The following is a 13,324-nucleotide window of genomic DNA, read 5'->3' as shown; positions in this document are numbered from 1 at the left end:
TGGTAACCTTATTGAAACGGTAACCCTAACCTTTAACCGAGTTAATCTCAAAACCCCATCGCGATAGGGTTTTTGTTAAGGGTTTTTAACAGGTTTTCATTCAGTTATGGTAACCTTTATTATCGGTTGCTTACTGGTTTGCTACATTAAAGTAGTTTTAGAAAGTGCCGTCAGAACTAAAAAAAATACTAAAAAAATTGTTTATTTTATTTACTTTATTCATATTTTGTTGATTTTATTGACTTTATTTATTAAAATTATTAAATTTATTTAATTCATTAAATTTATTTAATTTATTTAATTTATTTAATTTATTTAATTTATTTAATTTATTTAATTTATTTAATTTATTTAATTTATTTAATTTATTTAATTTTTTAATTTATTTAATTTATTTAATTTATTTAATTTATTTAATTTATTTAATTTATTTAATTTATTTAATTTATTTAATTTATTTAATTTATTTAATTTATTTAATTTATTTAATTTATTTAATTTATTTAATTTATTTAATTTATTTAATTTATTTAATTTATTTAATTTATTTAATTTATTTAATTTATTTAATTTATTTAATTTATTTAATTTATTTAATTTATTTAATTTATTTAATTTATTTAATTTATTTAATTTATTTAATTTATTTAATTTATTTAATTTATTTAATTTATTTAATTTATTTAATTTATTTAATTTATTTAATTTATTTAATTTATTTAATTTATTTAATTTATTTAATTTATTTAATTTATTTAATTTATTTAATTTATTTAATTTATTTAATTTATTTAATTTATTTAATTTATTTAATTTATTTAATTTATTTAATTTATTTAATTTATTTAATTTATTTAATTTATTTAATTTATTTAATTTATTTAATTTATTTAATTTATTTAATTTATTTAATTTATTTAATTTATTTAATTTATTTAATTTATTTAATTTATTTAATTTATTTAATTTATTTAATTTATTTAATTTATTTAATTTATTTAATTTATTTAATTTATTTAATTTATTTAATTTATTTAATTTATTTAATTTATTAAACTTATTTAATTTATTTATTTTAATTATTTTAGTTATAATATAATAATTAATAATATTTATAATAAGAACACACCACACAGGTAGGTATAAAGATAAACAAAGGAAAGGCAAAAAAACTTGTTTGTGCTGGAGGCTTCATAGACCGCCCATGCCAACCTCGGTTATTCAATAATAAGTTGAATTTAAGTGTGCGTAAAGATTACAATCGTTTGAACTGGTCAAAAACCTCATAATGAGGTAACTGAATAGACTGGGTTTTTATTTCGGTTACCGGTAACAGAGGTTAACTCGATCTGATACGGTTACCGAATCAAAGTGTTACCTTATTAAGCGGTTACCGTTATGGTAGGGGTTTTTATAAACACCTCTAAAATAACCCTATGAAAAACCCTGGTTAAGGTAACCGGTTCCTGTCCCTGATCATAGTCGGTTGGAGTATGAAATTTAGTCATATAAATGTAAACAATGTCATGTAAAACGTTCTTAATATCTAAACATTATATTTTAATTTGAAAAATATTTGATGTATAAAATTTTCAGGAAGTGTATGAACGTTAAGTCGTGTCTTAAGTTACTTAATGTAGTAAGGTAAAGTTAGGGTTAGGTATAATGAGTGACTACGTGACTTAAGCTTGTTCAGTGACCTTCCTTTGGACAAGTAGATGAGTCCGAGCCGTTTGCGATGACTGTCCTTTCTGGGCGTGTGATGAGTCCATTACTTATTCCCGTCACGCTGGCATGGCGTCACATTATAAGAGTTCATAAGGAAAAATATATCTTGGTTTACGTGTAGATAAGTATGTAGGTACATATTGTTATTTTCCACATACGTACATACCTATCTTTAAAGAATGTACCTAATTATTTTGTCGCTGCCGATTCTTTAAACAAGTAATATTATAAAAGCATATAATAAAGAAAGGTTTTAAACTTCGTGTTTGTGTTAAAGTGTTTGATTCATAATCATAAGTGAATAGCATACTTAGCTAAAAATGTACGGAGAATACGCTTTTGCATCCTCATATTCCGAGAGAATTCCCGGTTCTATTACTGTTTTTTTTTTATCGAAAATCCGAACCATATCCGTGAGCAATTTGATGAAGCTCTGTGTACGTCTTGCCACCCGCCTAAAACCTTACGTTAAAACTTAATTTTGTCAGGTGATAACCTATACTACCACTAGTTATGAGCCCTAGTGAACTAGTACCAACTAGTACCAAATTACGGTACATTTTTATTTAATTATTTTTTTGCAATACGGTAGTTTTGGATGTCAACAGACAATTTTGTTCAATTAAATGCTATGGACCTTATGAAAAACAAATGGTTTGACTATAATAATATTAACTAATTATTTTTCTAGGCTAGTTTTAAAACTAAATAAATACCTACTTACAAGTGGGTCTGTAAGCTGTGTAGATGTCGGCGGCCGATCGTAAGATCAGGCATATTGTGAAATTCCTACCAAGTAACAATTTGTGGTACTATAGTAGTCGATAGAACGTTTCCTAAATACCACCTAAGGTCCTATAAAAGACCTAAGAAGGTTGTATAAAGCCGAAATGGCGCATCTTATGTGCCATTCAGTGATATAGTAGACCTGTAGCAGTGTCAGTCGTGACGTTTTAGGTCTATAAAAGTGATGTAATGCATGACTCTTGTGCTAATTTGTTGTCAGTAACGCCATTATAGTGTTAATTTATACTATAGTAGCATTTGAGATTCCATTATAGTGCTTGTTTTATACTATAGTAGTATTTAAAATTCTATTATAGTGCATTTTTATACTATAGTAGAATTCATAGTTCTTTTACTACGCAATTTGCTATCAAGTTTTCCATCAACTGTTGTGAGTGGTTTTGTTGTGTGTTTACTTCACAAAAACGGTACTAAGTAATATGGTGATAAATAAAGACTTTATATTAATATGCGTCATTTAGATGTCGAATAATTCGGTCCTTAGTGCAAAAAGTATATTTGACGGAAGTTTTACCGTTAGAATAGTATTAGGTTAATGAGGAATATTAAATGCCCCCTCTATTTATTTATGTTTTTAATAAAATATTTTAATAAAATATTATGATATTCACCATAGTTACTACTATAAAGCCAAGAAGTAAATCCGACGCTTTTATAGGCTAACTATAGAACTTACGACGAAATATTCACCGCCATCATGATTAAAATTAGGGTTTCAAAAGAATTTTGCTGTGACCCAGTTGCACATACAAACTCTTTAGAAAAACATAGGATTTTTTTAAATTTGGATGTAGTCATTACTGTTGTTTTCTTTTTCAGTGTGATTGGTAAAAAAATGTGCTAATAATGGATGTCGATAAATATCTAAACCATCTAGATTTTATGCTTGTATTAAATCATTGATGATAAACTGAACTACAATCACTAATATCACTGGGGTCTTTTTTATCAATTCATTAATATAAAAATATTTTGTACGGAACCACATTATGTGGCTTAGACCTGAACTTATATAAGCAAGATATAAGTAGCCATTACAGATCAAATTTATCATTTACAAGTAGTCGTTTTCTACCTTTATGTATCTAACTCGGTTTATAAAAGACATAAAAACTCAACTATAACGCTGTTGTCTTTTAAAAGAAAAAACAAAACCACTATACAACAGTTTTGTAATATAAAAGAGTCATTGTGACGTTTACAGCTATGAGATATAATAGGGATTTAAAAACTACTAAAGCGCTTATTAAATCTATAAATATATGTCCCAAAAACGCTACTATAGAGCAAAACAGTTCTATAATAGTGTTCATATGACTACTAAAGTATTATGTACTGTAGCTGTGATCTCTAAAGCCACTATATCCTGAAATCGTTGTATAGTTGGGTTTTTGTCACTGTAAAAACACAAAACTATAGCGGCTTGCAGAGAACCTTAATAGCGCACACTACTAAAGTATTATATACTATAGCAGTGATCTCTAAAGCCACTATATCCTAAAATCGTTGTATAGTTGGGTTTATGTCACTATTAAAACACAAAACTATAGCGGCTTGCAGGGAACCTTAATAGTGCAAACTACTAAAGTATATGTACTATAGCAGTGATCTTTAAAGCCACTATATCCTAAAATCGTTGTATAGTTGGGTTTTTGTCACTGTTAAAACACAAAACTATAGTGGCTTGCAGGGAACCTTAATAGCGCAAACTACTAAAGTATTATGTACTATAGCAGTGTTCTCTAAAGCCACTATATCCTAAAATCGTTGTATAGTTAGGTTTTTGTCACTGTTAAAACACAAAACTATAGCGGCTTGCAGGGAACCTTAATAGCGCAAACTACTAAAGTATTATGTACTATAGCAGTGATCTTTAAAGCCACTATATCCTAAAATCGTTGTATAGTTGGGTTTTTTGTCACTGTTAAAACACAAAACTATAGTGGCTTGCAGGGAATCTTAATAGCGCAAATTAGTTGCATAAAAGTGATTCCAAATACTATTATACAGTAATATTGCTCTATAGTGGTTATATTTGAACCTGTTATAGTACACGCCTATAACGGCCCTATAAAATGATTATGTAAACCTTTACATCAATTGCTTATAGAATATATTAGCTGTTTAAGCCTATAGAGCAAAAATGTGTTGCCAAACGCTTTTATACGACAGGTGGTCACCTCTGAAACCTTAATACAACGTCTATACAAGCTTTTAGCGATAAAAACTAAAATTATAGGACTAAAATATTACTTGGGTAGGCATATCGTGAAACGTGAAAATCTTTGACTCGTTCCCTGAGTCGACGGAGCCCCGCTACGCGGGGCTCCTATTTCTGGGCAGTTTGCCCTTCGGGCATCTGAAGCAACCTAACGAACCTATCCTACCTAATATGTATTGGTTTAATGTGACTATCGTCAAAAACATTACAGAGGAACATTACGATCTGCCTGATCTTACGATCGGCCAACGACATAGACATCACGTACTCCTCATTGCGTCCGCCAATTTCACAAAGTTGAGAAATACGACTTGTGGCAAAAACCAAAAAGCATTTTTGTTCAAGCTGAAACAGACGCTTCGCTTCGCTTGGTTAATAAAGTACGTCTTAACATGCGCGGAAATATTGTCTTTATGTTCGTGATAATAGGCTGCGAAACATCATGTTGTAGAGGTCTTTATAAAACGCGCCGGCTAGGGATTTTCATACCTTAATTGGCGGCCTGGGAACGCAAAGTAGATCCTTACCGCATGTCATGCAGGTGTGCCGTAGTCGCAGAGCAGCTTCTTCTTTATTTCGGCTGAATTGTTCAAATTTACTGGTTAATACATATAAGTCACCTAAGTTATTTATGACATCAGCCGTGAATAATATCTTGAATACATTTCCAAGACTTTTTATGTGCACGCGCGTCGCTATTGGTTAAGGTTTCGTAATTTTGATATTTATTCCGTGTGCAATGAAATTTATTTTGGTATAATAAAAATACCCTTCAATTATTTTGTCGTTAATTTGTACCATCTACAATTCTACGTACGCGGCCGATTAAAAGACTATTGATTTCCTGTCAGTTTAGGTACCTGGGTCGTTCTCTCATTTCGTGCAAATCGGTGATGTTCTCTCGATTTGTAAATTTTCTTTTAAATGGTAAATTTTTGGGTTTTCATGCATTGTGGATTCATTTATTGACACTTTTACGCTAAAGGCACCTTCGTAACCTTATTCCTTTTCATTTAATAAGACTGGTGGTAATGAACTGCGCGCTGGTAATGAAATGGGCATGGATGGTAATTTTATCAGTGGAGGGTAATGAAACAAACTTATGAAATCGCAATAAAAAAACTTTAGTTAACGAAAATTAACACCATTAATATAATGAACAACATTAAAATCACGTGTCTTAAGCGCTGTGCAGACGATCAAGCCGACTTAACAAATACTCCGGCTTGACAATCTCGACTTATGATTTACCACCTAGCTTGAAGCGATTGTCAAGCACAATTTACGTGATTGAAGACGTATTTCGTATTGTTGATTTATTTAATGATCACACAGCACTACATCAGTCTTGTCACCAACACACTGAGAAACTACATACTTTAATTTAAAATTAACATCCAAATACACTCGACTGCCAATCCATCCACCGTAGCTCCATAAACTCGCTAAATCTCAAGCACTCATGAGTCAACAGGAGATGCACCAGGAGAAGCCTAAGGGTTATATTTCTAATGTCCGGTACAAAAAGTCTTACAAGCCTCTACTAGTTCAAGGCAGCCAGAGTCTCCACGAAAAGCCCAACAAGCTAAAAGTAGTAGGCTTAAGTTGTGCCTCACCTCCAAAGAAATGAAGCCCAGGGTTCCTAAAATAAATATTTTTTGGTAATACACCCTAAGGAAATTCCTTTGGACCTTTTCCAATAGTAGAATGTACGTTGACTCGTAAGGGATCCAGGCTAATGCTGACGCCTCCGACTTGCTTCTGACCAGAACATTGTAAAAAACTTTTATGGGGCAAGGGTCACGGAATTCTCTGACGTTGCGAGTGACAAAGCCTAATCTACTGAAGCTACAGTACCAAGTGCTTTGATATGGTCGTGAAATGTTAGCCGCGTATCGAATATGATCGCAAGATCCTTTACTGAGACGACTCTTGTTATTACAAGAGTCTATTGATCTAAGAGTCTATTGGCTCAGGTCCAAGAAAAAATTGAGCATGTGTAGGAAATAGGGCTTGATTAAAACTACACACTTGACACTTAGCCGCATTGAAAGTCAGTTTGTTATCCCGACTCCATTGGAACAGAGATGAAACATCCTCCTGCAGCAACTTACAATCCTCCTCCTTCTCAACTCAATATACCAATTTAAGATCGTTGGCGTAGAGTAGACAACGAGTGTTATGGATAACCGAGGGCAGGTCATTGACCATTATTCCAAATAGGAAAGGCCCCAAGATTGAACCTTGGAATTAGCGTATCGCCGGTCAGTTTCCTAATTCGTCAATTTTGCTGATTCAACAGTTTACCTTCTGGTAATTTTCACTAGGTTGACAATTTCGCTAGTGGGTCATTTTCCTAAACCTTCAGTTTACTCTTTCGCCAGTTTTGCTAGGCTTTAGTTTCGTAAATTTGCTAGTTTCCTTATGTGCTAATTTAATTATTCGTCAGTTTGGTCAAATGGTCATTTCCCCTAGATAATCGGTTTCTATATTCGCCAGTTTCACTAGTTGCCAGGGTCTTATAGTCGTGTTTCGGTGTATCAAATACACCTTGGGATTATTGTGTCCCGCGTACCGTAGTGCATTGTATCACCAGATAATCTCAACACAAGCCTTATTGAGCTTACCGTGGGACTAGGTTGATTTGTGTAAAGATTGTCCTATAATATTTAATATTTATTTATTATTCCATCAGTTTTAGTGTAAAATAAGACATGACTATGTTTTTTTAAAAAGAATACGGCAATGTGGTTTAAAAATATTAAACTTACATTTCGTGACTTCTAGCTGAGTACAAAAATATGTCTTGTATCGCCTTAAGATCGCCTTAAAAACAGCTGGGTTCCTAGTTTACTACGGAACCCCAAAAAAGTAGCAAATCATAAACATGACGAGATGGGAAAACTGACAAACTAAACTATCAGATGAACAAGGAAAGTAACGGATTAGGAAAATGACGAAATAGCAAAACTGACAACTTAAGATAATTGAGGAATAAGGAAGTTTGCGACTCAAGAAACTGGCTTAATAGGGGCTCTGACAATTTAGTGAAACTGGCAAAAAAGGAAATTGGCGAATTAAGAAACAGTCTAATCATTAAACTGTTGAATCAGCAAAATTGACGAATTAGGAAACTGACCGGCGATACGCTAATTCAACCTTGGCTGTCACCAGAACGAGTATGGTACGGATCTGGTACGAAGTGGCCATGCTGGTCGTTGCGTACTGCGGTTGATCACGCAGATAACTGGCAAAAATGTTAAGCAAATGTGGATTGAACCCAATAGCGTCTAGTTTGTGTAGGAATACATCGTTACCCACACGATTGAAGGCTTTTCGGAAATCATAATACAGGACGTCTATCAGGATACCCATATCCAGATGCTCTGAGATGGTGTCAACCAAGGTCAGGTTAGTTTTCACAGACCGTTTCGCTCTGAAACCATGCTGAGTGTTGCACAGGAATACTGGTTTCACTTGTTTCGACAACGTGCCATGGAGTATGGACTCAAACAGCTTTGCTGAAACTGAAAGAAAAGAATACCTTGACTTTGGGATCGGTCTTATCCGTGAAATCTTCCAATGGTGAGGATATGTACTTGTGGAGAGTAGGTACCAGATTAAGCATGGAGTGTATTGGACCATTCAAATGCTCTAAATACCCCTTTAAGATATATGCAGGTACCTAAGTAGTCTGGACCAACAGCATAGAAGCACGAAAAACTTACTTTGGTGTTAAGACCCCTTACATTTTGGTAAATTAGATCCAGTGAAGGTTTCAAATCAGGATTCCGAACTAAGTATTACTGGTTGGTTTTTGTCTGACTCCCATTGACGTTGGATTTACGAAATGACCACGATTATCGGGCTACATAGTTGGAAATAAACAGGATTCATACATTGTCGAGGGTACTCCTATTTTGAAAGTCTTGGAGTCCCCTTTGAGCTTAAGTTCATCGACAGTGCACCATGAATAGACAGTCCTCCGATCCTCAAGCTATATTCCACAGATGGATGAACTTGCGATGGTCCACCGCCCTGAGAAGGATTTTACACCGCTTTTTACTGCTGGTATCAGTTTTCTGAGATTTATCACGCACGGATTGGGAATTGTCGCTTTTGACGGCGGAGGCACTATTATTGCTTATCGGCCTGTGTTTATATTTCTGTAGTTTCTGCCCTTTATTCCAAACATGTGCCCCGTTCTCTACCTTATCGTCGACAGGTATCAGATGATTCCAACTCACTTAGTCTCTTAGTAACGTGTCAAATTTCTCAGCACAGTCCTTGAGTGCGGTCTGGTATTATATGTAGAGCGCCAGATTATGTTAATCTACTGCGCTCTAGTTAAATCCAAAAAATCACCAGTTGGGCTCCCCTATATATTATTACAGTTTACAGTTTTAAATGCTTATACCAACATTCTATTTATAATAACTTAACCCTCTTTCCATTAAATGCACTGCCTCAAATACATTATCATTACCTTCTAAATTCGTTCATTACCTTCCCTGGCAAAATTGGAAGGAAAAGAAATGAATGAAACAGATATGAATGAAGTTTTGGAAGTTTTCGTCGCCTAGGTCGGTTGATATCAGACCTTGATTTCGCAGAATAAGCCACACGAAAGGCAACCCTAAAACACATCAATTAGGTATAATTTTAATAATGTACAATTGGTACTTACTGTATATATCACTAGATGGCGATGACGATTTATCTGAACCACACTCCTTCCCGACACGAGAGAACGTAGGTATTTTCGTCAAAAGCAACATACGGACGACCGCTGTGGTAGCACGCGGCCAACTGACTGACGAACAATGTGTTGTATCCGCGGGAATTGCTATATACCCTTGCTATATAGCAAAATATAGCTAATCCATTTCTCGCGGCGGTAATGAAGAAATTGCTTGGACCATCACTTATAAAGCTGTATAGTTTTATTGTTAATTTCTTAGCGTATAATATTATAGGATATAAAACATAACTAAATTACTTGTTTACTGAACCAACAACAAGTTTTCTATTTTTAGTATCTTAAGGTTCAAATGGAGGTCAAAGTTTAACTTCACGCGTTACATGCAGAGAGGAATGAAAATAGTGGGGGTTAATTGTAAATATAAAGAAAATAACCACCTTTTTAGAATTGTTCATGGCGGGCCAATATACTTTAGGTCCTATGTTACAACCTTGCATTAACAGATATTCGAAAACACCATCACATTTTTGGTTAATTGCAAATAATACCGATTTGCACGAAATGCGAGAATGACCCACCTACAACAACAATAGTTATTTACGGTACAAGTGCGGAAAAGAGGAAATTCGAAACGAGTGGCGATAAATTAAAACACGACCGAAGGGAGTGTTTTAAATCGACCCGAGTTGCGAATTACCTATTCGCACGTGTATCGTACAACGTTTTACAGTACATATGGCCCTTTAAACTTTTGACATCCGCACGAAAAGTGCTATTTTACGCACTAGTGCGGGAAAATAGGACCATATGTACTGTAAATTTAATTTCAGTACCATCTCGTACCTTGTCACAGTGACAACCAATATGAAAGTCGCTAGGGACCTCATACTATTGTCACTGTGACAAGGTACGAAGTGGTACTGAAATTAAAATCCTTGACCGTACACTACATCCCTTTGTACCTTCTTACTTAAAAGGGTAAACATATCTCCGAACCCACAAGAAACTTGTGCGCTGAACTTTACTAGTATACTACCTACATTGAACTCAGGCAACCAGCGGGATCCTCATGAACTGCTTGTAAACATGAAAACAAATTAATGTCACGTCAACAATGTCGTTAAAACGCCCCGCTCGAGTCATGCTTGCGCACAGAGGTCACTTGAGTTCCAAACAGCGTGCGAAGCGGATCGCTCCGCGGTTACGGTCGCCCGCACGAATCTCGGAATCGCTGTATTAAACTAGTAGATATCAATCTAGAGTAATGTCAAAGGATCCGCCCAGATTGAGCAGGCTCGGAGTGCTGGCGCCAGCGGCGCTGGCGGTGTGTATGGACGCCTCGGTGTTGGCCGTGCCGGCGGCTGGAGCCATCGTCTCCACAGTGCTCAAGGAGCTTAGCAAAGCTTTCATGCTTAAAAAGTAAGTCGGATTTGCAATTTTTATTGCGAACTATTTTATTGTACATGCTTGTTATACATATACGTATACGTATTATAGCAATATCAATCAGAAGAAGCACCTACACGAATTTTGTCCAACTCGTATTTTTAAACATTAGACAAATTTTAGGTAAGTACTGTTACTGTTAGATATACCTATGATCTATGGGTATATTTAATAGTAATCTACTACTAAATGGTTGTACGTTCTACACATAAATATATAGTTGTTTACATTATAACGGAATTTCTTACGTGGGTAAACACGTACTTACCTATTTAATGGTAGTATAGTATATATATCATTAGGTATCTGTGTTTAACTGCTAACTATTATCACGCTGCTGTGCGAATACACTTGTTAGATTTAAGTGTCTGTCCTCTATAGTCTGTGCGGAAAGAGAAGAGTCGTGAAATGTATGGGACTCAATACATTCTACGACTCTTCTGTTTCCGCACACTCTATACAGGTTGGAACATTTCTACTATACTCTGTATTTTTAGGTATTTAAATAAAAGTAAACAAATAATTTGTACATTTTCGGGTACTTAGTTATTACATTTATACAAAACCGGCCTGGATCTGTCACTGAACGACCTGACTTTAACCTACATTATTTGATCGTATATAATGTTATCTACCCTCAACAGGCTTAAGGAGCCATTTGATGGTAGATTTTGTTTACTTTTATTTAAATACCTAAAGATACAGACTATAGAGACTGAGATAAAAGGATAGTGTTATCTAAGGCCCACTTGCACCATTCACTAACCCGGCGGGGTTAACCGGTGAAACCTGGAGTTACCATGGTTACCTGTAAAATTTGGCGCTGGGTTAACGGTTTAACCGCTTAACCCCGGGTTAGTGGGATGGTGAAAGTGGGCCTAAGTGATCTACAATCGAGTTAATATAATCGTAAAGCTGGATTTAAAAGTAAAGCAAAATCATTAAAATGAAATATTTTTATATCAGTGACAACCTTATAGTACTATGCCTTATGGGAAACGGTCGAAGAGATAGTTCAGATCCGGAAACCGCTACCAACTTTTAGTATGTTGTTGGGCATGGCATTGGGTCTCCAAAACAGCGGCGCCGGCCATCTACTTCAGCGGAATGACGTCATCAAAATGACTCCCGCCTCGTTGCGAATATTGCATATTGCACCCAAACTATGCATGGCACATAATCGTGTGGAGTATTGAATGAAAGCCAATTAAATATGCTATATTTCATTTATACAGTGTGTACCAAAATATACAGCAGTTTAAGAACCATTTACAAAAAATCAAAATGGTGTAAAAAATATTCGATTATTTGGGTTATACAACCAAACCAAAAGTCGGACGTTAAAGCAATGTACTACAAAATTAAAGATGACGTCTGAAGCCATACACTTATTACAACAAAATCAAAATTGGACCAAATATGTGGAAATTATGCATCAAAATGTAGGTATTTGCCAGTACAAATGCATTCAAGTTAAAAAAATCCAAATTGGTCATTTTCAGGATAATCCGCGTAAGGTCTAGTATGTTATTAGCTATATGACCTGGGTTCTAAAACTGCTGGGTTCATCTCTATTGTCCCCCAGTGAGGAATAATGATGTCATACAAATAATCACTGCCGAATTTCGTAAAATGTAAATTATAGCTATACTATGAGTCACACATACATGTTTATTACAATTATTGGTTATTAAATTTATTATAATTCACCTATCCATTGTTTGTAAAAAAACCGGGCAAGTGCGAGTCGGACTCGCGCACGAAGGGTTCCGTACCATAATGCAAAAAAAAACGAAAAAAAAAATGCAAAAAGAAAACGGTCACCCATCCAAGTACTGACCACGCCCGACGTTGCTTAACTTTGGTCAAAAATCACGTTTGCTGTATGGGAGCCCCCCTTAAATCTTTATTTCATTCTATTTTTAGTATTTGTTGTTATAGCGGCAACAGAAATACATCATCTGTGAAAATTTCAACTGTCTAGCTATCACGGTTCGTGAGATACAGCCTGGTGACAGACAGACGGACGGACGGACGGACAGCGAAGTCTTAGTAATAGGGTCCCGTTTTACCCTTTGGGTACGGAACCCTAAAAAATGTATGGTTTAAGGGCTAGAAACAAAGAAATATGTACCACTTTTTATGGAAAAAGTAGATGTATATTAATTTTATAGCTAAACTAAAATCGTCAATAAAATGTTGCGTATAATATTTAAAAAACCAGTTATTCAACTATATATCACAATTTACATTTTAAATTTCCGCTGAATACTGTGGAAGTTGTGAAAAAAAAAAATAAAGCGCGCCAACAATTCTACCTTAATGCGCTCATATTATGCAAAGAATAGTTCTAATTATCGAGTATTAAATGAATGAACATTACATAAAATACATGAAACGGCATTTTCGAATGGAACCTT

The 13,324-nt window shown here is 34.4% G+C and overlaps 1 protein-coding gene across 2 annotated transcripts in view; it reads left to right on the top strand.

Annotated features, from left to right (window-relative positions):
• The first annotated feature begins 10,571 nt into the window (after window positions 1-10,571).
• Window positions 10,572-13,324, top strand: part of LOC134804800 (tyrosine-protein phosphatase non-receptor type 11-like) — a 37,984-nt gene continuing 35,231 nt past the window's right edge. The window contains exon 1 of one of the 2 annotated variants that reach the window (XM_063778051.1): window positions 10,572-10,877. In XM_063778051.1, the coding sequence (XP_063634121.1) occupies window positions 10,723-10,877 (155 nt within the window). In that variant the 5' untranslated portion in view covers window positions 10,572-10,722. The remainder of the gene's footprint in view (window positions 10,878-13,324) is intronic. The other variant, XM_063778050.1, reaches the window with a different exon arrangement.

This window comes from Cydia splendana, chromosome Z, assembly GCF_910591565.1.
Source record: "Cydia splendana chromosome Z, ilCydSple1.2, whole genome shotgun sequence".
Lineage (NCBI taxonomy): Eukaryota > Metazoa > Arthropoda > Insecta > Lepidoptera > Tortricidae > Cydia > Cydia splendana.
Note: the sequence above shows the minus strand (reverse complement) of the source record. Positions and strands in the feature narration are given on the sequence as shown.